The sequence below is a fragment of the Lepisosteus platostomus genome, chromosome 23 (genome assembly GCF_059453375.1).
Source record: "Lepisosteus platostomus isolate fLepPlt1 chromosome 23, fLepPlt1.hap1, whole genome shotgun sequence".
NCBI lineage: Eukaryota > Metazoa > Chordata > Actinopteri > Semionotiformes > Lepisosteidae > Lepisosteus > Lepisosteus platostomus.
In genome coordinates, this window is record NC_142633.1 from 13250991 (window position 1) to 13275862 (window position 24872).

Here is a 24872-nt window from a genome sequence, read left to right on the forward strand (position 1 = left end):
GATTAAGATGACTTGCTGTGTTGTTTATTTACAACATTCTTTCATTCTCCTTCTGTCAGCTTCTACACTACATGAGCAAAAGTGCTGGGCTGAAACGCTAGAATCATTCAGAAAATGGCTCTAAATAGAGCTCAGTATATGGGTCAAGCAGGATAACCCCATATCCTGATTGCAAACATAATGCGGCCCCTGCAATCTTAGTCATCACATGCATGATAGAGAGAGCACTGCCAAGCCAGCGCAGCCTGGAACTGCAATAAAATGAATGAGTGGCTCCTTCATCTGAAAATGAACTGGATCTGCAACTCATTATACAGCACAGTCTCTACTACAGAAAAGTATTTTCGTTAAAGGAATGGAGCATACATTTAATTACAAATGCACACAGAGGATGTTACAGAAGACTTTTTCCCAATGAAGAAGAATGGTAACATTTGACTGGGTTTACCAACGGGGTCAAAAGAGAGCCTTTTGTCTTGACTACAGGGCCTTTAGTGTAATGCTGGTGGCAGATTAATGTCCCCCATGTGCTATTGAGAGAAGACAGGTTTTAAATAACTGGCTGATATGCTAGAGTGAAAGTGGTCCACCTTCCTCTGACATGTCCATGAATATCTCTTTTATTATTGGTATTGACCCGTGCACTATAAAACATCCCCACGCCTGAAGTGCTCTTGCATTTTTCAACTCTCTAGACACTGTTTTTTTGGCCTGGAACATTTGGTGTTCTTCCCAAGAATAGATTCAGAGCTTCAGAGCTGCCCAAACATACAGTAGTCTTAGTCTTGCTCTAGACTATTCCTGATACTACTCTAGACTACTCTAACTACAGTAGCTGTGGCTAGAGGTCATCTAATTCTTTTCAGATGGGAGTGCACTGACTTCATTTACATTGGGTCCATAGAAACCTTTAAATTCTACTAACAACTTTGTAAATGAAGGTGAGGAATTCTTCTGCATAATTGTCTCCAAATGAGTATTTATCTTCTACCCTTCTTTTTTGGTTAAGTCTACTTACGTGTTACACACTACTCTTTTTAAACAGAATCTTTGCACGACGCTTATTTTAATGGGCTATTTATTTCTCCAGCTAGAGTATGATGAAAATTCAAATTTCTGGTACGTCTTAAAACACACTCTTAGCAGAAATTGTTTTTATTCTGGTGAAAGCTGGTGAAATGTATTTTCAGAAAGAGTCGCATTAATCCATCTAGTTTATTATTTCAGCAATATGCGTGCAGAGCAGGATTGCAGGAAACATATGCCTGTGACAAGGGGGTGTACTAGGCTGCTGTTGTGAAAAACTGAGTTGTCTTCATGAGACCTTAGATGAAGGCTGAGAGCTGCAGGACCAATGCAGAGAGGCTAGGCCATGCAGTCAGCAATATTCTACTCTCTGCCGGCCCTATTCCATCCTGAAGGTATTGTTCCTGGCTTGAGGTGTAATTCTGTTTGTTCTTAAAGGAAAGAGAATCAGAGCGCATCCCGCCAAAGGTGATACTGATCTAGGCGGGCTGTGCAGTGACTTTGCAGCTACCCTCATAAAGCTGCAAAAACAAATGCTAGGAGCCTTGTGGAGTGGGGGGGCGCTCTCCCCCCCCCCCCCCCCACGAGAGGGGTGAGCAGGCACTGTCCGCAAAGGGACACTTTGATAAATGGCCAGTTTATGCTGCTGTCACACCACTGATGTCTGTGGGGAAATACTTGGGGGTTGCACAGAACAGCTGATTGCAAACCTGTGGCCTAGGTGATGATCAATCAAACTGATTGGCTATGGCAAATATGGTTACTGATAGAAGAAAAATAGATTACCGCACAGCATGGGGTTCAGGGGGGTTGAGGTCAAATAAATGAAACATGAAAGAACAAAAACGGAGAGGCTTGCTGACAGAGGCAAAATACATGGTTAATATCTCACAGGGTTCATTATTGAAAACAGTATAGGACTTGGCAACTCATTCCTTACTTCGGTGGTTTTAGCAGTCCTCTCTAGAAAACCCTCACCTTTACAACACAATGAGTCAGTTTAGACTTCATGCACTATATGCGCAATCTATAATTTCACTGTTCCATGAAGCAAGTGGCAAACAAGTGATATCAACTTTATATTTAATATTCCTTCTCAACAAAAGGATACATCATTTTAAATATAGGCATGAAAAACATGTTGAATAAATTAAGGGTGTTTGAGAAACTGTTTCCTTTAAAACATTTCCTAATCCAAAGCAACATTTATACACAATCCCCTTTGACACAAAACAACTGTATTGTATCTAATGATACCACACAAAGTTTGGGGAAAACAGCTAAATTGGACATTCCATGTTTTAGCTTGTTTTAGATCACTGCCTTTATACAGAGACCACTTTAATCTGCTTTAGATTACGGTACAGCTGTCTCTGCTTGACTGAACAATTCTTGTTTTTGGACTCCGGGACATGGTGTGTGAACTATCAAATTGTCCTTTAATAGTCTTATTCTCCCCCATCTCATTATCTCCTGCGAGTGCCCTGAGGAGGGAAGGGGGGACAGGGAGAAAGAATGACTTCTGCCATTTTTTATCACTAACTACATCTCTGTTAAGTTGGGAAATCAAAACCTATGACCAGGCCCATTTGACCCAAAATAAAGCAATCACCATCATTCAGCTGGCAGTGTGAACCATGAGCGAGCATGAAGGAAAGTGATTAATTAAAGATTAATTACTGCATTGTTGGAGGGGCTCTTAACACTTGGTAATAAGGTAAGAAAAATAGCCTTTGACAATCCAATTTATTTTCCCATTTCGGAAGACAAAAATCAGACAATCAAAGTGAAGGAAAGTAGTAGTTGAGTTCCCTTTACCTGGAACGTGCAATGAAATGGTTTTAAAAAATTAAAATGCAAACGTGCCCTTTAACCAGGCTGTGGCCATTTTAAAGGAAAACATTTGCCACACAAAGGCTAGCTGGAATGAAAGATCTGTTTTTCGTCTTTTCTTTTTTTTTCCTACGTCAGTTCTTCCCAAAAAACAAATGAAAGAATTGTGCAAGTGAGCCTGTGCAGGAGATCCTGAAGCTTTAATGTATTCCAGAGAAAGATGCTGAAGACAAGGACCCTCATTAACAACAATCCACCCATGACCTAGCAGGCAGGTGCTACTGTAATTAGCTATTGTTTGACTATCAAAAGTCAGAGCTGATTAAAACTACTAAATGCGGTGGGGCACTTTTTTAATAATTTCAGAGAATATGGCATGCTGTGGCTCTTTCACCAGACACGCTGTTTCCGGCGTCCGCTAAGAGCCTGTTGCCAGCGGTAATCAAAACTAAAATCTGCACAAACCTTTGGGGTTTTTCAGTTCAAGCAGAGTCCTTTCATTAGAGATATGTTACTTTATGAAATCTGGTGGCCAGCAAGCGGAGAAAAATGCGACTTCTTAAGGCAAGTGAATGGCATCTCTTTAGTGATTAGACCTGCAATAATGGGAACCCCTGCTATTAGGCCTAAGTCCATTTTATTGCTAATTCATTTAGGTGCTATTTCAGAAATACTTGACGCAAATCACCTGCTAAGAAGTCATGTTTGGCAAGCAAGGATACCCATTATGGTGAAATTTTAAATCAAATTTACAATAAAAGAACCGAGGTAAACCTGCTGTATTAGCAGATAACTTGCTGAGGCATTATTGTAATCGGGTTGGAAATTTAAACTAAAATTATATTTGTGCTTGGGGTGCACAGAGTGCTTTTTAATTAATGCACATTTTTAATAAAATTAGGGCAGTAGGAAAACTGTAAAGTCCTTTGCTTGAAATCTTTGGAAAAGCTTGGATTCTGAGGGATAAACAAAGGATTTAAACTCAAGTGTATTAGCACAAAAGAATAAACAATAGCATTACAGTCTGTTAGAAAAAAAAACATTCTGCACATTTTATCAAGTCATTTTCATTTAAACAATTTCATTCATTCATTGATATTTTTGGTAGAGAAGTTACAGTATATGATCTGCCATTCGGTTCTGTGAACTGTAACCCAAAAGATGAAGACTGCTTAATATTTAAAATGTAAAAAAAAAGTAAATGTGATCTGTCAATCAGTCACAGCACAAGCACAGTGAACGTGAGGTGGTCTGAATTATATACTTATAAGAGAAACTCAGGAGAAACATGACTCATTCCATGAAAAGTGAACATTTTCTACAGAGATTGAGGTGAAAACAGCATTTTTTAGCTCACAAACTACTTAATGGAGATAAGAATCTTTCTTATTCATTGTCTTTCTAAACCTCTTAACAAGAGGAAAGTTAACTTTATTTCATTAAGTACAAATTGAAGACCTGAATTCCCCACACAAAGAAATGACAGAGAAAATGAAGTCAGATTAGACTACAAAGAACAGCTCAAAATCAGAATTCAATGTAATACAAAAGAAGGAAAGCTTTCTCTCAAATGGGTGTCATCAAGAATGTGAATCATTCCACTGAGAACAGTTGGCATTGTCTGGAATGAAATAAATGGTTTGCCCAGTCTCCAAGCCATTTCTCCTCTTTCTGTAACGATTACGTGGTACTTTCTGTGGTACGATTGCCGATAGGATTTCTCATTCAGTAAAAGGATTACCCCTCGTGAATGAGCACAATAACAAAATGCCATTGTAAAGGGTCCTTGGCGTGGGTATCTAACCGGGAGCACCACAACCACTGCCTGCCTCTCTAACACTCTCCGCGGCTCTTTCCAGGTCCCCCGCTTAGGCTAATCATTGTTTCTCCATCAGATAATTCCCGTGTCTAACAGTTCTCTCAATAAGAACATGTTAATTATCCGCCAACCCCGGTTGTTCTTCCTTGTAATCGGTTAATTAAGGGTGACAGGCTTATGGCTTGTTTACCCAATTAGCTTTCCTCTTTAATTATCTTAATTACTTAGATATTTAGAAGAAGGAAACTGTCTTCTTCCTTCCTATTAGCATACTAAATGAAGGCAGTCAGCACGCCTGCTGCGTTTTTAACACAATCCTACCTGCACGCACAGCAGGGTTGTTAAAGCAGGAGGGTGAAATCAGATCCCTCTTCTACAATAGGCTGGGGACACAACCAGAGTCACATTTACCAGGAAACAGAAGTTCTATTATATGCTGGTTATGAAATACCTTATTCCGTGTACATATTCATTAATTAATGAGTTTATAATTAAGAAATTTAATTAAATTAAAATGATAAAAGAATATGTTCATGTAATTGTTTGAAGACTTGCTATACATACCAATGCTTTGATTCTATTCTGACAAATTGCTTGAGACTTTTTAACACAAATTGAAGATGTTCCTTAAATGCCACTGGTTCGTAATGTGTCGGCAGTTCTTCCTATTTAGCAAGATTGTTACATGATTATTAATTGGTAATAACTGAATTGTCAAATTATTGGAAAGCATGAATAGTTTGCTCAGAGCTATCGACTTGTAAACAAGTTGAAACGTTTTAACTCCACATTTTCTGCACCTGGTACTGTATGTCAAACTGCTGGTTTAATAATGTTAAAACTAGAAAATAAGAATATCACTTCATCATTTGCTTTGCACAAACATTTTACATTTGTAGAAGGTAAGAGAAATGGATTAGAAACCTCAACATTATTATGTCCTCAGTGCACAGTCATTTGGGTGACTTAAGGGCAGTCCTGAGCTCTGGAAGCTTTTTCTGCAATAAATAATGATAAATCTTTAAGCCAGAAAGCATGATTGATGGATGGTAAATGGATGTTCCAAGCACCTATTGTTTCATGCTGAAGGATTAGACTGAGTTATTTAACAGTTCATTTGATCAGATTTTCTTGGTGTCTCTCTCAGGCCTGCTGGTGCCAGGCAGCACCACTGGCTTCTTGGTGGGTTAATTCTCTGTAATGAAGATTAAAATCCTTAGAGCTCAAGTGTTCAAAAAAGGGGGGAAAAATCCTTGTTTTATTAACTTGTCTGCAGTGGATGCAATTTACGAAGCTTAAAGTTGCTTGGGCATTAAATTCTTGCTGTCCTTCATCAACAACTCTATCATCATTGACCATTTTGGGGGCTTAGTTTCGATCAAATGAAATGGATTCTGTTTTCACCTTGTTAAAACGTCATTCACATCCTTGAACATCATTGTATCACACAGCACTCTCTTAAAGTGTTGACCAGGAGAAAGGCTTAAGAAATTAAATAATGCTAAATAAAACAGAGGGGATGTACTCTTGCAGTTGAAGAAACTTCGGCAGCTTCAATATTAAGTCAAAGCACCAAATGGTTATGAGAATAAAATCACATCACTGTGGCAGTCATACAGAGTTTCTTGACACACAAAAGGAATGTTTAAATAAGTTCTGCATATGCAGAGGTAGATAATGATGTGCACTCATCTGCTGCTGGTAAAACATATCCAGAATATGAATAATGCAGCTAGTATGATATGCTGACAGGCATAGGTAGGTGCAGGGAGTGGTATGACTTATAAACTGGTGCGTGTATTCTTTAACACAACTCGGTTGCAACTTGAATTTTTTTTCCCTTCATGACAGTTTCTCATTAGATTCTCGCTCACAACATAAGTTACCTTTAGGTGCGTGAAACAAATGGCAAAATAAAAGTCTACCATAATATTCTGACATCAGCTTGGCAAGTTTCATTTCCTAATAACTACCTCCACCTCAGAGCCCATCTCTTAGTGTTGGCTGTGTTATCTCCACCATAACATGAGATGTTTGAGTCTCCCACTGTAATGACAGGACAGATTGCAGTAGATGAAAATATTTATACACAGCAGTTCTTTTGAATGTAGAGCACTTACCCAAATGATAGAAGAATACATGTGAAATATCATGGAGGTAAGGCTCGGTGTGACCCTGAGATTATTTAAACTCCTAGCTTTAGCGAGAACTGCTATAGAATCTTTACCATATGCAGAGCAGATGGAACCACTGTTTCACATCTGGACATCACGGAGGACAGTTCCAATTGTAAACGCGCTGCTGTATGCAGCTCTGATGTGTGGCTAGATGGATGCAGATTGCCCTCATTTCATCTTGTAGCAGTCTGTACAGTTTCAGCAATGCCAGCAATAAATCGCTGCTGCATCTAATGAACACTCTGCTCCCATTAAGGTATCACTGCAAAATGTTCCGTACTGAAAATTAATACCAGATTTAGACAAGGGAATGCCATGTGATTAATCAACAAACTAGTGTATCCCATAGTAGACACAAAGTATTTCATACCAAGCTAAAAAAGCTATGAATGCTGAGAATTCATACAAATACATATATTATGAACAGGTCTTATTAACATATTCATAACACCAAGTTCAGCTGTGCAATTATAGGCATGCATTGTCTGTGAGTGTAAGAGCTGCTAAAAACAATTAAACAGCATGCAGCTAATTACACAGCATAAGGAACCTCTTTCTTCTTTATGATATGTATGCACAAGGAAAAACAAATTTGTCCTCTTAATTGTCTTTTTACCATGTCTTGCTTTTATATGAGATTTATGCAACTTGATGTTGTTGTTTTTTTTATTTATTTTCAACATTTATTAGGTTGAAAAATTATTATCAAAAACTTTTTTCCCACACCAATCCCCCAATTTAGAAATATTACCATCTTCCTGTCATTCAGGTTCTGCAGTACATTGTGGTTAAAGGGCTACAAGTGTGACTTTAGCAATAGCTGAGCAATGGTCTAATTAATAAACACAACATAAACAATATATTATATCTATGAAAACTCTGCATAGAACTACTATCAGTTTGTTTTTTGGGAGTTATTTAGTGGTTGACAAAGATGTTAGACAGTCCTAAAAATACCAGGTCTCCATTTTAAACTAGAGGACGCTACTCTCTGCATATCTGTTATTTTAATAATTCACGCACCCCAAGGTGCTACTCAAACAGTGCAAACTCAGGTCAGGCATCTCATGACTCAGCCTTGCTCAAATCTATCACAAGGTTGACAAACAAATGAGGAATTTGGTTTGTGAATAGGTGCTGATAGCTGTGACAAGCAATTCAAAAGGATGAGAAATTAACTGGGAATATTTAGGTATTCTCCGACTGACTTCCTTTGAACACTGTTTTGCAGGACAAGCCAGAGTAACAAATAGACATTGGCTTCTCCCATGTACATATTTGCTTGCTGGGACAAGCCACAACACTTGAACTGCAGATATATTTGAAGTATATGTACACTAGAATTTGTTGGTGATATTCACCGTATGGTTCAATGGAGATTTTATCATTTAGAGTTTACGCTGCTACAGTTGTTTTTTTCAGCCTTGAACTTTATGTCACAGCACTCAATACTTTCTAACATGAGGTTTCTACTCAACATGAGTCTTCTCGTATTCATGACACTGAAAACACTACAATGGACTTAAGAAGATGGCCTTGGGGATCCTGAGGCACCAATGTCTGGCTTTCTTCTTAATGACTTTTAGAAAACAATACAACAAAAAAGACATGAATCTGCACAAAAAGACAACCTAAAACAGAGCAAAGGTTACAAAGAGGGTAAGTTCAATTTCTTTGGTTTGGTTTCTGTTTGGTAACTTGTTCCACTGAGCAAATACTACAGCCCACACAAACACATCACAAGTCATGAAGCATCTTAAGGAACCTCTAAGTCTTTGGAAACAAAAGAGTGTGACAAACTGTACAGTATGAGACTTAAAAATTTAAAATCTTTGCCTTGGTGGATACAAAACATACAAAATATATAGAAAAATATTCACATTAGAAAAAACATAAAACAACATAATAACATACCAAATGTTATTCTTTGCTTATTTGATGGCTTTATATATTACTTTATAGTACTAGAAGTACTATATACAGTATTCATCAAGCACAAATTAGTGGCAGTGTTGAAGTGGTGTCTTATTCCACAATGTCAACTATTAAAATTAAGCTGGCGGTGAAGACCCTCTAATGTCAAGACCGATCTTTTAAATTTTTCAGTTGTTTTTCAGAGAAATTGCAAGAAAAGCAGATTAACAACTCAGTTGTCTCGACAAGCCTTTCCTGAGCAAACAAGAACAGGTTCCCGCTTCTCTGAGAAGGGCGGCCTCCTGTACCCCTCTTCTTTAATACAGTGTTTTGTCTGCGGAAAATCTTCAAGGTTTGTGAGGGATGTCAAGGAGGTTGGGGAGTCAAGGGCTTCCTCGCCGCTGAAAGGTTTTTGTTCACACGACCTTCACATGGCCGGGCACAGTCTCCAGACGGAGCTCGTCTCCCTGATCCGACGAGAGCCGCCTGGCAGCGCACCTCTCCTGGGCATTTTGGCATTCCTTTTTCCCTTTCTCTCAAACTGTAGGCACTTCGGCATTAGAGACCTACAATATCTACAGACTAGCTGAAAATGGTAGCACTTCCACTCACAGTAGAACTGAGGACAAAGCGCACAACAGTAGCAGAAACCGAAGGGGAAAAAGCTACTTGCTGAACAACTGATTAGTTTTCATTTTGAATTCCCTCGGGAATATTTTAAGCGCGTTGTGTTGTGCATTTGAATGGTGTGCTGCCTACTTGGTAGCCCTCAGAAGGACCGAGAACAAACTGCATTCTCCATTAAAGTACCGAAACTCACTTTCTGATTCCAAAAACACTTTCCTTATATTCTGGAAGAATACTTTTAAGAGAAAACTGTCACACTGCACATGTTTTTATGTAAACGTGCACACAAACCACTCTCAAGTGAAATGCTCCCTCTTGTGCTGTCAAGTTACAAATGCAATAGAACCCGGTATGAGAAAAAAAAAATCGGGTTTGCCATTATTAATGATGTGATGTGGCTGAGAAAATGACGACGCTTTATGAAAATGTGTGGAAGACTGGGAGCACCACTCCCTCACTCTGCTCGCTAACTTCTTCGAAATACTTAGTTTCCATGGCAACCTAAGCGGACCCACATGTTATTAGCCTAGATGACTGACCAGCCACTCTCTTCATTCAGGCACTGAATTAATGGACTCCCACTCCCTTTATTACTGCAAGGGAGGGACAAAGGGGAGAAAGAAATATCGTAAAGAAGACACTCTCACATGACAAACACAGCAACTGTCTGGTCCTTTGTTTGGAATGCAGAAAGGGGGGAAAAATGCCCATTCAGTGAGAGATTATAAAAACCAACTTCAGGCTGACATGGTAAATGAAAGTTACACGGTTTTCTTTCACAAGTTCCCTTTCCCTCTCGCCCCCTCTGTAGCTTTCTCTCTCCCACTTGCATTCCAGCTGCAAGAAACCAACTGCACTGCACAGACAGGCCTCTTCCCTTCTCACATCAACCCAACTAGCAGAGGCATGAGAGAAGATCACTGGACTTTATGCCTCCTTATTTAGGAAAATCCTGCTGTCACCGCTGAGAAACTCTATCCTTTACAGTAAAACTGCTGTGTAGTTTAGTCTCATCATTGTGGTCTGGGGAACCGGGGATAATAATACCATCCTGTCTATAAAAGAGTTTCCCACTGAGCCATACACAACTTTACACAAGCAGAGAGATAAATATAGCAGAGGAAGGTAGATGGAAAATGTTTTGTGTTTGGACGCACTAACACGGAATTAAAAAAACAAAACAATTCTAAGAACATTTACAAAACAACAAAAGAGGGTGATTAATACCCACACTTGTGTTTTTTCTGCCGTTCCCATGAGGGTTAACGCAACAAGAAAATGAAAGCATTGCAATGGAGTCTGAGGGGTTGTCTTAGAGTTATAAAAACACATTTGGGAGAATAAGAAAAGCTGATGTGGTCATGTTAGGAAGAGAAAGCCATCTTTCACCCTCAAAAGCAAAAAATAAAATACTTTATTTGCAAGTAAAAAAACTAAATATTGCTCATGATCTACTCTAACTATCCAAGGGAAGTCTGAACAGTGAAGTGACAATTGTACTTTTCTTAATATACTAGGATTTAAGTCAGACTGTCAGTCATTTTGATGCACAAAGTTTAATACAGAGTGGCATGAAAACATAGATGGTACAGTAACCCTGCCGTTTTACAACTCCTAGGTCTTGGGATGGATTAAAGCCAGGGAATTCTTGAGTGAGGAGTTTGCATGTTTTCTTCATTGTCACATGGGTTATCTCAGGGTTTTCCCACTGCTCAAAGGCATGTAGGTTAAAGACATATTGTCCAGGTTCCAGTTTACATCCTGGGTCGCCTAACCCTTACAATTTATTTTGTAATTTTACAACTGGTTTGTGAGAATGAATGGAGGTTCAATACAAGTCAATGTGAATTCACACTCACAAATACACATCAGTCAATGCCATTAAAATGCAAGTGATCCTGGGCTGAAAAAAATAATATCATCATGAAGTCAACTTACACTAATCTAAAAAAATGCTAATATTATTCTTCTCCTCCTCTCCTCACAGCCTGACAGCTACAGCTAAATTGTTGGATGTTTTCAGACTGTCTATAGAAGCCTGGCGTGGGAAGCCATTTTTCTCAAAATAATTGAAGAAGTCTGTTCGTCTTTCAAATTACATTTAATGAAATGTAGTCAGTTTAGCCACAAAGACAGGCCAAAAAGCAGTCACCGTGTTTATACACGACGTTCCAAATAGGCTGATTCAAGGAGTTTATTTTTAGATCTTTACTGATATTGTACACCAACATTAAATATCTACCCTCACCAGTCAAAAATGCTTAGAAATATACATGCATATGTTTCTAAAAAGTACAGACTAAATGGCACTTCTTACATGAACACTGTAATGTCTGATGATGCTCAAGTATATACAGTCATATTCAATACTCCTGCTCTAAGATGGTTTTTCTGTTTTAACTGGAGAAACCTGGATACATCCTTTTTCCATTTCAATAGGATATACAGGTACTCTAAACTTTTAGTTAACACATGATACAACACAGACTACACTATTACTGATTCATTTCTGTTATCTAAAATTACAATTGATATGGTCAGTTTGTTACTAATGTTTACCATGTCTTCATTACATTCTTTTCAGAGAAGCAGTTATGAAACTGAACACAGCTTAACTCCCTTGAAAACATCAGACGACACCTGAAAGGGATCTTATTTCATAGCCAAACACAATATTCTACTGTGTACATGAAGAAAAATGGGGAAAAAACATATACAGGTACCTCTACAAAGACAGGTTTTTTCTCCATTGAATATTTTAACTCGCTTAAAGAGTTATTTTTCCTAGACTTGTCATTTCAAGAAAGCCTTTGCTTTAAGGCCTTCAAAAACGTCCCCATTCTGTGGGAAAAAAAGTGAAAGGAGACAGATATACTATTAAGAACAACTCAGGACTGTGCTCTCTCTGCAGAGAGACTTCAGTCACATCTTAGGTAGGAGGTAGCTGGGCTACTAGAAGGTCTCACATTCTTTTAGGCCCCACTTGAGCCCCGGGCTGTGTGGCCTAGCATATAATTGCACCACTAAAGATAGTTAACAGCCCTCCCCGGTCTTCCTGACTGTTTATTCTAGTCTGATTTTCAGCTCCTCTGGGTCATCATTCATCAGTGTAGAAAGCCCCTTGGGAGGAGACCAGGAGACCCCTTTCACATCCCCTGTAACCAGGGGGCATTTGTGATGGCCCACATTACGGAAAATGAGAGCACCACAGCACAGCAGGGGTGGCAGTGATTATAATATCCAGATAATCATTTCAAACAAATTATCATAATTATCAATCAATCATCACATTTAAACAACATGCCCCGGAGGATCGAATTGCTTTTGTGACCTGTAATGCTTTCTGTCTTATAATAACCTTCATAAATTTTAGGCTTAACATATTTCTGTGGCCTGCTAAACCCAAGCCACCCCCACCTTCCCGACCCAAGCAAAACCTTCATAATTTGATCATGTGGACTACAATAAGCAACGCAAAGGCCTGCTTGTCCAGACTGCTGTTCACTGCCCTTTACACAATACGTTGTCTTTAAGTAAATAAAATACATCAAAGACGGCAAGAAGTTCCTTGAATGACGAGACAAACATGTAAAGAAAAATCAGTCTCCTTATTTTCTAGCATAAATGTAACACACAAAGACACAGTTAGTATTGCCAAATCTTAGACATAATATTTATTCTTACATCCATTTTTGAAAAATCCCACCAACACAGAAAGACTGACAGGGCTTAACATTGGATGGGATGCCAGTCTATCACAGGGCACACACGCAGGCACACAGGGGTGATTTACAGATACCAGTTCATCTATAACAATGGAAGAAACAAGAACACCTAGAGAAAATACATGTTGACACATGGAAAACATGCAAACTCCACCCAGAATGTGGTGCAGAACAGAATCAATCTCTGGGCCAAAGAGCTGTGAAGCACTGGCACTAACCAGCACTGATGACCTTTTCCTAATGCCACAGAAGGAAAATTCTATAACACTTCATCTATTCTATAACAATTCATCAAGGATCGATTTGCTGTAATTCCTTTTTTACACAGCGTGTTGACCAAAGCTACAGCTACGTTTTTTTTCTGTTGTCACGGCTTGGTGGCATGTTGCGTCAAGACACCCTACAGCGGATTACCCCAAACTCCTCAAGTGGGGGATAAAGCATTGCTACCGTCCTTGAATCAGGCTTGAATAGCCATGAGATAAGTAGACTGGGGATAAAACAGACACTTATTCCTGTACACTGTGACAAGGGCTGATCCAATCTGGAGCAGCAGTGATAGTTGATGTTATCTTTATCTCTCAGCAGTAGTGTTTTTGTTGAAGGATAACAGCAAGCTCCCTTGAAAGTCAAAGAATAAATATAGAACACTTCTTTTCTTTTTTTTTTACCAAACGTCTATCCTAGTGGATTTTGATAAGAAGGCTATTGAGCTATAATAATATCTTCTATCCATTTTTCAGTTGGCCCTTAACACGTCTCTTTATTTTTCCCTAAAGCCTCTTCAGCAATGTCTTTTTATTATAAGTCGCTCAGCCATCTCTCCTGAGACCAGGAGAAAGGGGAGGGAGAGGGTTGGGGAAAGTGATAGATAGATAACGTTATAGATTATCTCACACAGATGTTTTCTCTCCAGTAGCCCCTAGCCATTCCCTCTGAGTAAACAGAGACTAAATGGAGATCCATGCACTGAGAGGAGTCCCTCAGGTCCCTTGTCACTGTGCCTAGACAAAATCAACTCCCCTCCACCCCCTCCTTCCCTGCCGAGCTGGAGAGACATTAGGCATCCCCTCTTCCCTCACTCCATCCAGCGCGGCTTTGTGAATCTTCATGAAACTTTTCTCTTTACCAGGGAGCTCCAAAACATTAGGTAGGGGAGTTTACTTTTATATCAATGGTGGCCAAAAAAGCACAGCTGCCAGCAGTGCAGCTTCAGGCTAATAGTAAACTGCTGCTCTAAGAGAACACACAAAATCCGTGTACAGTAGATAAGCTTACTGCACCAGCACGGCCTTTCAGACAACCGACCCAGCAGGAGCTGTCTATTTAAAGAAGGCGACAAAGGAGGACATACTGTACAGTATAAATGTACCACAGAATGAAAGCCAGAAAGCCTAGATGTATATTTCACTACTTCAATGAAAAAGTCTAATGCCTTTCTTTTCATTTATTTGCTGTCTTTAAAGGTAGAGTTAGAATCAAATGCAGGGAGCAGTGAGTCACCCACACAACCAGAATCAAAATTAAACATCACATGGAGTAAATGTCCAGTTGAAAGCCCAAGAGAGGCCTCAGTTTATTCCGAACTATTTTCGATGTGTGTATTTCCATGTATGTAGAATATGTTTCTTAAAGGAGATGCAGATTTTCTATAACCAGTTGACACATTCACACACCATTATAAACATCTGCAATCTGAAACACAAGCCATTACAATGCATTTTGCTCACTAAACCACCATTATTGTCACTGTTCTCAATACTGCTAAGACTCCAGACAATCGCTGAGGCAGCCACAATGCGGACCTGTGACAGTTCTACAAAAGGAGCTCATGAAGGATGTTTCTAATACTGGAGTACCTTTTGTTCCAGTGCTTTCTAAAGACAACTCTCTCAAGGCACAATGAGAAAATTACAAGGAATTAATGCACAAGAAAAGTCCCAAAGAAACTTTTGAAAATATATAATTTTTGGCGTTTTCCTCAGAAGGCAAATCCAGTACTTCCAAAAGTGCCCACCACTGCTCCTCAGAACAGGTGTCCCTGCCTTTGTTCTTTCATGGACCATTAAGTTTAATCTTGAACTCTTTACCTTTTTTCCTCGACCTCTTAACACTGGCCATAAAACTGAACTGCCCACCCCTCAATAAATTTATCACCTCATAAACGTACCACTGGAGCTTCTATGGGATATGCTTAATAGAGGAGGAGTTGGAGATTCCTGACGTACAGTGTTAGGATAACAGGATTCTGAACATCTCTTGTTTAGAAACTGCTCTGTCGAGAGTCGTGTTATCTGGTTCTCTGAACTGAATCAACAAGCCATTTCTACTTGTGCTGCTTTCTATTTTGCCTCAAATTTTTTTCTACTGAGGCTGTTATAGTATGTTGAAAATGTATTGCATATTTTCTTTGTCCACATTCTGCATCTAATCGGACCATCCATAACTGGGAACGTGCATTAGCCCAGTTCGATAAAACTCGGGAAAAAAATAAAGCATTTGCTCAAGTGTGTGCATCTTAACTTATATATTTCTAATATAAGAAAAAATACATGGCCATGGAAAAAATACCAAAGTTGCTGGGCTAACAGAGACAGGTGCTCTCTGTGATGCAAAATGAAATACTCATTTCATTATTATAACAGTACTTAATAGTAACCTAAAGCATGGGGTATTTGGAAGTCTCAGTGGTGCAAATAAGTACACACATAAACATGAACATGAACATAAACATTTTTCACGAGAAATACCAGTGGTGTTTTGTGGGAGCTCAGACAGAAATTCTGCAGCCTGTGCAGTGAGGGGAGGATAGCCCTAACAGGAGTCCTGTATGACTTCACCTCCACGTGTTTGTTATTTCAGATCTGCTTGTTCGGAATGGGGGGACTCAGAGAGCGTGTGATCAGCGCTGTAGTTCTATTTTGAGAAAGAATAACACATATACCAAGATACAAAATTCCTACCTTTTTGATGCAGCCATCTTGTGATGTTACTTCATGGTCATTAAGCATTTGCTGAAAAAACAAAACAAAAATTGTTAGACATTAACCCAGTGAAACATAGAATTTTTATAATGTAAAGACTTTAAAAAGCAGGCAAATGTCTAAATATTGGAGCGTGATGAAGATCTGGTGTCTTGAAGAAAATCTGCAGTGACCATGTCATAAACAGATACTAATCTATGACTCTAAGGAAGCAATATCTCCGAATTCAGAATGACCTCAAGTTCCCGTATAGTACCATAGATGCATTTGGGTTTAAGTTTCTCTTTTTGCAAAAAGTGAAAAGCTCTGCAAAGAGCTGCTGACAATTTGCTGTTCAGTATGGCAGGAAATTAGCCCGAGACTCTTGATTCTAAGCCCTTGAAGACGTGTAATTAAGCCTTTATCAATATTTATCCTGTAGTCTGTGAATAATTTGTTCACTGTCTGTTTTGCCTCAAAAGAACTTTCTGATGAAGAAGGGAGAGCTTGTTTCTGGTGTAATAATGGTACCCCACACTACTTGAATTCAGTGCAACTCTTTCACTGGCTCAATAATTGAAAAAAACAAGCAGTATTTGAAATTTATCTGGGATTATCAGTCCATATTCCAAAGTTTACCCAGAACTTGACAGAAGTTCCTTTCATCTCCTGAACACACTCCATGTTGTTTAAATGCAAATGTCATGGAACTTCTCACAGTCAGGACCTCTTAAAAGTCAGAATCTCCTGTATGCATTAAGACCTTAGGACATTCTTCATTACCATAAAACTAAACTGTGTATTTCATTTGCATTTTTATAACATATTTTGAAAATACAAAAATGTGCACTTTTGGTACTATAAAATGTAGTCCCTCTCTCCTTTTTCCGTTGGTCATGTGAATTTGTTTCTCCATATTTACGCTGCTTTTTACTGCACATTCATCACATTGTATGACAATACACACCATACATAACAAAACAAACTTGAAGAAAGCTACATGCACTGAGTCTCTGAAACTTTGCTCTTTTTTGTGTGAAAGAGCTTCCTTTTACAATGTACCTGGGCTCCCTCTGTGTGTGGTCGATTTCTTCTTCAACATGTACTGAAGAGATTATTCTTCTCCGAATGTTTTTGTTTATCACGGAACCAAGATACCAGGTAAACAAAGCAGGGAAAAGAAGAGGTACATCTTGGAAAGCATATGATGGAATATCCCAGCTCATCACTTACCCTCTCACTGGTGTGCATTGTTTGAGTTTGGAAGGTGCCGTATTTGGATTTCTGGAAGTCAATGACATAATTGCCAGGTTCTTTAACAGGCATGGTTTTGAAATGTTCCAAAAGTGCTCTCTATGTAGCATCAGTAAGTGTTTCATTGCCTGCTGTTACCAGAATGAGCTAGATGTGTGAACAGAAAAACCATGCTGTTAAATAAGTTTTCAGTTTTTGAAAAGCAAAGTATCGCATGTGACACGAACATATTTCGGATATTAGAAAATATTTCCATCTGCTTTGACTATTATCCCACAGTGTCATGTTTTTAAAGTACTGTTTTTATTTCTTTACAATGCTGAGGATTTCTTTTCTTCATTTCTGAGAGTACAGAGGCCTGATGGGGCTTCTCATGAGCGGCGCTGCAGATTTGAAATCCAACAGTGAAAGGGTGCTGGTAGGCAGTTGAGTATGACATTGTAAGTTTTCAGTGTTGTACAGGATGAATGTGAAGTGTAGTCTATCTATAGCGTCAAAAACACAATTTAGCATTGATAGATGGCTATGAATGGCTTGCTTTATAACTAGCTAGTCCATGACTCCTGCTCAGCCTCCTCTAGTCCAGTTTGCATTGACTGTTATCTGGCCAGCACCACAGTTCCTACAAAGGATATATGAAATATACTGCCAAGTCAAGAAATTCAGGTAGACTGGAAGGCGACAATTACAAGCAAACATATACCAGTTAGACGAATTATCACAGGATGCTCATAAAGATGTCATGAAATCCTTATGCTTAATTTAGGGCATTATTCATATCATACCAAGATGAACAATTTTTAATCTAAGACATCAGACAAAAGGCGTATTTTACTTCATACAATGTTAAACAAACACGAGGAATGATCTGGATATAGCAGCTTGATTTTTTTTTTTGCTGGCCTTCTATGACAGATGTAGTAAGTAAGAGGTCTGTCTTAAGTGTGTTTATAAACACGTCTTATACCTTCATCCCACTTAAACACATCTGTCAGTTATACAAGACACCAAAGTTCCTCCTTACAGATACACTAGCTGGATATAGCCTAGGACTAACTGAAGAGAATCTCACTGAACCTGCACAATAATTAAAAAAGCCTTTATGTTAAGCAGTTAATTTAATCTCACCTAACACTCCTGTCACTGCCATTATGAGTGTGTTATGACAAGATTAAAAATGACGTTATGTTAGGCTAGCCCTGCATAGCACCTTATCAAAAGGTATTATAAAGCAATCACCTTACTCTCTAGACTAAACTAAGTAAGTTCTAAACTTGCAAGTTTTACAAGCAAGTGCTCTACCAAAGAGAATGGAGGCGCACTTTTCCTGATGGACTGCTGGAATTGTTCTTGTACAATAACCCGTAACACCACACAATGCATGGGAGACAAGCAAAATGAGATTACTCCAATCGTGTGGGGCCCAGGCTTTTGGGCTTGGGAAGACAGTGGGAGATAAAAGCTAAACATACAGCAGCTGCAACAGTTTATACTTGAGCAGCTTAATGTGGACAAGAAAATGCTACCATACCCATGCACAGATAGGGGGATGACTTTACTTTCATGCAATCAGGCAAATGTAGGCGTAAATGTGTACTGAACTGGAAAGCGGTAACATAATACTATATTAAGCACTTGAACAGAAGAATGATGTATATTTGAACTGCTGATTTTACTTTCTCAGTGCTTAATACTACATAAGAATTAACGTTTTAATTAAAATAAACGTTTTTTTCACTTTTTTTTCCAGACTCCTTCGGATAAAATGGTTTTGGTCATATCAAAAGATAGGAAAAAGGAGTCAAAGCTAATTTGCTTTGGCTTTTAAAACTTTAATTCTGTGCTGCTTATTCAGTGGTAGTGCACTTCTTCTTTTTTGTTTTGTTTCTTGAAATCATTAAGTAGAAGAACACATACATTGAAAACAGTTTGCAAAGGTAAATTGAGACTTCTGTACAGCCATAAAATGTGTTGCAAAACCTTTTTAACATGTATAAATCTTGCTTATGTGAGGCTGTCAATACCTCTTATGTAAATGAGAAATGCTATAAAACCATTGCAATTATTCTGTCATTCTTTTTCAGTTTTCAGTTTTGAAAATATTGCTGAAGACAGTAACACCCTTATTGCACCCAACTTAAAAAAGCAAATAAAAACTCCGGTCTGACGAACATTCACACACCTGCACATGATGCAACTGAACTGTCTGAACTTCATTAAAACTACAGTGTGTGAGTGTGTGGTTTTTAAGCAGTAAAACTCCTTGTTATTTTTATAAAAGCACAGCTTTGTCAAGTGACTCCATAAGACGGTTTTCAAAGGCACTACTCTGGTATCCTTACTGACGCACTTGAATCGCCGACACAAACTAGAAAACAACTAAAGTCATGCTGTTAATGCACCAGCACTGTTTTTCCAGGCCAGTTACAGAGGCGCTGCAACACAGAGCAGAATACCACTGCAGCTTGCAGGAAGACTACAGTCCCTTTTCAAAACTGCTTTTTTGTTCCTTCTTCACTCATATGCATGTGGTAGGTCTCATTCAAGGGAAAAAAAAGCCTCAAAAGCATCTCAGCTATAACCCCGAAATGATGCTGCAATCAAATTAGAGTTGTCTAATTACAATTAAAATGCAATTATAGACAACTTAGAGCTACAAAATAACTCATATCACAGCTGGTCTGAGGGGGTACAAAGCAAAACAAATGAATTTGCAGGGTTTGCCTTAGGAAAACTTGGGAGAAAGTTGCCAAAAACAATTCTCCTCAAGTCTGGATAATATGAGGCAATCCAGCAACATAGCCAATGGATGGTTATGGATGTAATAAGCCACAAGTTTCCAAAAAGAAACACCAGAAAACAAACCTCAAGGCCTTTTGAACTGACTGAATGACATCCCATTGGCTGTAAGAACCACACTAGAAACCCACAAATTTGAAAGTTTTGCTATGCAGTTATTGAGAAATCTATGCTGTTTAGCGCCAACATGGTAATCATATGGGTAATGTTACAGGCCATATTGATCTTTTAACACATACGCTATGAGCCTGCTGTTCTTAATAATGTGAGAGTGGGAAAAATAAACACATCCAATCTGTCAGCCAAGATGGAGGACATAAAAGTCAGATTATTTTGTCTCTTGAGGCACAAGTGCCGAGACCCTTGTCCATTTTTCCTGCTGTTTAACTTCTAAACCACCTTTGTTTTTGTTTTCCTTCATTTTTTGTTTCTCTTTGTCAAAGCCATTCATTTTCCGAAAGAGCATAAACGAGCTATTCTGGGATTTGGAAAGATATCGGAGTGAACCAGCAGAAACAAGCACACAGCTATCACTATTTAAAACATATTTCCACAATGAGCTGCTGATAAACATTTCTACAGCAAATACCAGGAAGCTAAACGACAATCTGATAGAATATATTTATGATGACTTTAATAAGCTAAGGACTTGAAACTTTCGGCCAAAGCAAACATCAAGAACGTACTGATAGCAAATGTCACATTTGTCTTGCCAAACACTGCGAGACTATTGATAGGAGGGTTATTAAACATAATCGCTCCCAGCTTAGCATTGTTTGATTCCTTATTCTGTTCTTATCAACAAATTCAAGCCTGTTGTCAATGAATGTGAGAAAAACATACTGTGCAGCTAAATGTGTTGCTAAAGAATGCCCAAGTTCCTTTTCTTCAAATACAAAGGTGAAAGAGGAGACTGTAGCCTCCTTTTGAGTCTTTACTTACTTATCACATAGCAAAGCTAACAGTTGCTCTATTGGAACTGGGAAGGGTGTGATCCTGGAATTCAGAGCTCTGAAAGACAGAGTACAATAGAGAAGGATTTCTAAAACAGATATGGGAGGCAATTCTAAAAATCAACCCCAATTAGTTACCAGGACTATGAAAGACCTCCATACTTACATAAAAGTATAAACCACAGCCTCATCACTCTCATAATGACAGCATGCAGAGCCATCGTATCTCCTTGAAAATTATTCCACTGCTTCCTGTTACACATTTCAGGTAAAAACCCCGAACCTGAGACAATATTGGTTAATAAACAGTGACACATCTTATATGTTTGTAGCACACTCATTCATTTTAGTAATGACAGGTAGCTGTCAAATAAGAGTAGTTTACCAAACAATGGTTATTAGACTTAATTAATGAGCAAAAAACTTAGTTGGTGGTGGGAGTACCAATATTTCCATGGAATGCTGTAGACGTATAAAACTTATAAGTAAATATCTAACTCTAAATACCTAAAATGCTAACATTTTACAAAAATCAAAGTTGAAATGAAAATGAAATCTCCAGCTTTGAGCCAAGTATTGCCTTCACATGGTCCTAGTAAGGTAAATGGCAGGAACTTTCTTAAAAGTTCAAGCTTACTCAGCAAATACAGCAACAGTAGTACTTAATTTCATTAGCTCAAAATATAAATTGATGTTGCTCTTCAAAGCTGTTGTACCCATTTATTAAAAAGGGGCAGATTTTATTTATGTTTCTGCCATTCATCACCCTCCCCGCCTTGTCCTTTTAAGCCATGACACTGAACTTCGTATTGACAGAACAATATGGATAAATTCCCTTCCAGACACACTTTATTGATAAGTCATTTACAGAGATGATCAGTAATAATCATAAGTGAAAAAAAGAGGAGTGATAGATCTTCCCATAATAGTTGCTCTGACAGTCCCCTGCGATAAATTATACAACCTGGTAGATTTAGAAGATTAGTCGTATTATTCAGATATGCTTTCTGCAGATTAAAGACCCCCCTCTGGCCCTAAAGTAATCTTTCTTCATATTTTATTAGCACGTGTGAAATTATAGCATAAAGTCCAATGTACACATTGTTAAATGATGAACTAAGTCTATTCTGTGGAATAAATAAAATCTGTTTTCTGTCCTTTGAAAAATCTGGTGCCATTGCTTTTAAAGGGAAGGAACTCCTGCTCTAACCTTTATGTGCAAATCACAATCTCTTCTGATACCTCTGGTCACATATCCTTAATCTCACTGGCATCTTCACAATGCAATTCAATATGTAAAACATTGAGGTTTTTCTGTCAACTACACGCATTTCAAAATCTTTGCACATAAGTGCTGTTATTATGAAATCTACATTTATTTTTTAAGTCTTGACCAGTCTCACAAAGTCCATTTTGTGTGTTTGGAAATATTTGTTGGCATGCTACCATTTGAAAAATTTAATATGGGTTCATAATTCAAACCAGAAATTCTTCTGTATGCAAATATTTAAAAAAACATACTTGGGAGATGAGATCTTTTGCCATTTGAGTCCTGGAATGAAGCCCAAGAGATACTGTAGTACAATGACTATTTTGATTGTGTAATTTGTGTATATCGTTTATCCAACTAAGTTCAATATTTGGACTCTGTTTTGAATATTTCAATGTAAATATACTGTTGTGATTATTATTTTGTTCTCATGTGCTCAGTGCCCCCTTTGTATTGACCAGTAAATGGCAAGCTGAACATGGATTATAATAATTGTACAGACACAAGGGTTACTCAGTGCTCATCATGTTTAGAGGCATTTCCTCCGAAAAACTTGAAACCACAACACGCGTAGAATAGCAGGGTGAGTTTACCTCCAGACTGTGGCTTTACACATAGAAAGCTTGAGTCACCGGCTACAGCAAAACATTTAAAGTCAAAAGTCTATTGTGAGTTGGTCTAAGGCCATCAATGTGTATTGTCGAAGTGTAAACGCATGGTCCCTTTTTGCACAAGTTTAAATTCAGGTCAGACCCTACTCCGCTTCTTTGGAGAGGCTTGATGAGAGTCGGTTTCTGAGATTTCTTTCCCAACTAAACAAACAAGTCAACCGTGAGTTTCCTGCCAATGAGCATTACCACTCGATTTTTACAGAACGCTACAGAAAAGGATGGGGGCAGTTGATCTTAAAACATACATCCTGACAAAACCTCAATATGATAGAGGACCTGCAGGGCTTGTCTAAGATCTCACATTGCTTCTTTCTGCAGACAGACTGCACTAACGCCTTGTCAATGGTCCTTTTGTCCTCCTGGGCAGAATATCTTCAGGGTTTCTAGGGATCTACAACGTTGTCTCATCAATAGGAAAGAACTAATCGCCTCACGCACTCAGGCACTGCCAAGGAAAACACCTCGTAATTTTATAAAACACCCTTTTGTTGCAGCACAAATGCTGCTTTTCTTAAAAAGTGTAAGCTCCTTCTCATTAAGGCCTGTGCTTACTGACAGTTTAATTTATTAACACCACTAATGGGTCATATATTTAAATGCAAAGAAAAAAAATGCTATAGGCTGTGGAAAAATGTATGTTTGCCCAACTGACAAAACATCATTCACTTCATGTTCCTAAGGTTTACAAGGTCACTCAGAATGTCAGAGTATGGTGGACTGCAACACTCATGAAGTGCCTAGCATGTTTTATTTAATGACAATCTAAATAAAAAGATGTAAAACTATAAATAACTTCCTATTACAGATGCTTAAACTCTCAAATTCACTTTTCAGGAGAGTCGCTCATTTGCTGCCCTCAAAAGAAATCACGTCATCGCTGGGGCCTAGATGAAGGTTCAGTTGCCACATCCAAACATTCTAGAATCACCTCAGAAGTCAAATAAAAATGGAATAAATGGAACCTTTTAAAATGAGTTTATTATTGCCTATGTAAATATTATATGTTAATATAATAACAGTAAAACAGTCCTCTTAAGTTGTGACTACATCTCTCCTCTTAAGTGCTGAAAACAACAGTCGAGTGACTGATACAGTACATCTTAAGTCAGAAACCCACCTGTGACCATTTTCTGATTAAGAAACTCTAACTTAGCCATACTCTGTGTATTCAGACTCTGCCAGGACTTTACGGTGGAGAAATACATTAGAACACAGCATCCAGACCTGGAGGAAACTCACTTTGGAGTGGAGAACTGTTTTATCCACAAAGCCTGTGTTTGAGAAAAGCGTGGCCATGACAAATGCTTTCATGGTTTCCAGTAGACAAGTACAAAAATAAAGTGTTCTTGGAAACGGGCACAGTAAGTCAGGTTTCACCAGTGTTTTCATGAGATTTTCAGCGTGAAGCAGTTTTCTCGGAGCTCTCTATGGCAGTGAGCCTCTCTCTGGGCAGCTTCTGTGTCTGGGAATGTGGCCCTGCTTGGTCCTCTCTGACAGAGGGTGGTGTTTGTCATTTTGATATCCTCAGAGCCACAGACTTGTCTCTTTAAAGATGACAGGCCAGGCTCAGTGGCTGTCAGTGCGGTGACAGAGTGGGAGCAATAGCCCTTGTAGTGAGAACAGGACAAGAACCAGGGAGCTATTGGGAAGCAAATGCCACATTTAGCCATTTTTTTGTCTTCATATTTAAAGCCACTGCTTCTGGAACATTATTGTACTTACAGCTAGAAAGTGGCTAATTCACAAAGTGTCAGGTTTTATTCCAGATCTCCAATGATTCAACCGCTCCTGTGCTGATCAAGAATTCGGTTTAGTGTAGGTTTTGTGACACAAAAAATGTA

The 24872-nt window shown here is 38.5% G+C and overlaps 1 protein-coding gene across 11 annotated transcripts in view; it reads right to left on the bottom strand.

Annotated features, from left to right (window-relative positions):
* prdm16 (PR domain containing 16) overlaps positions 1-24872 on the bottom strand; it is a 225530-nt gene that overhangs the window by 102379 nt on the left and 98279 nt on the right. For all 11 annotated transcript variants that reach the window (XM_088617306.1, XM_088617307.1, XM_088617314.1 and 8 more), the window contains exon 3: positions 16085-16135. In XM_088617306.1, the coding sequence (XP_088473432.1) occupies positions 16085-16135 (51 nt within the window). The remainder of the gene's footprint in view (positions 1-16084; positions 16136-24872) is intronic.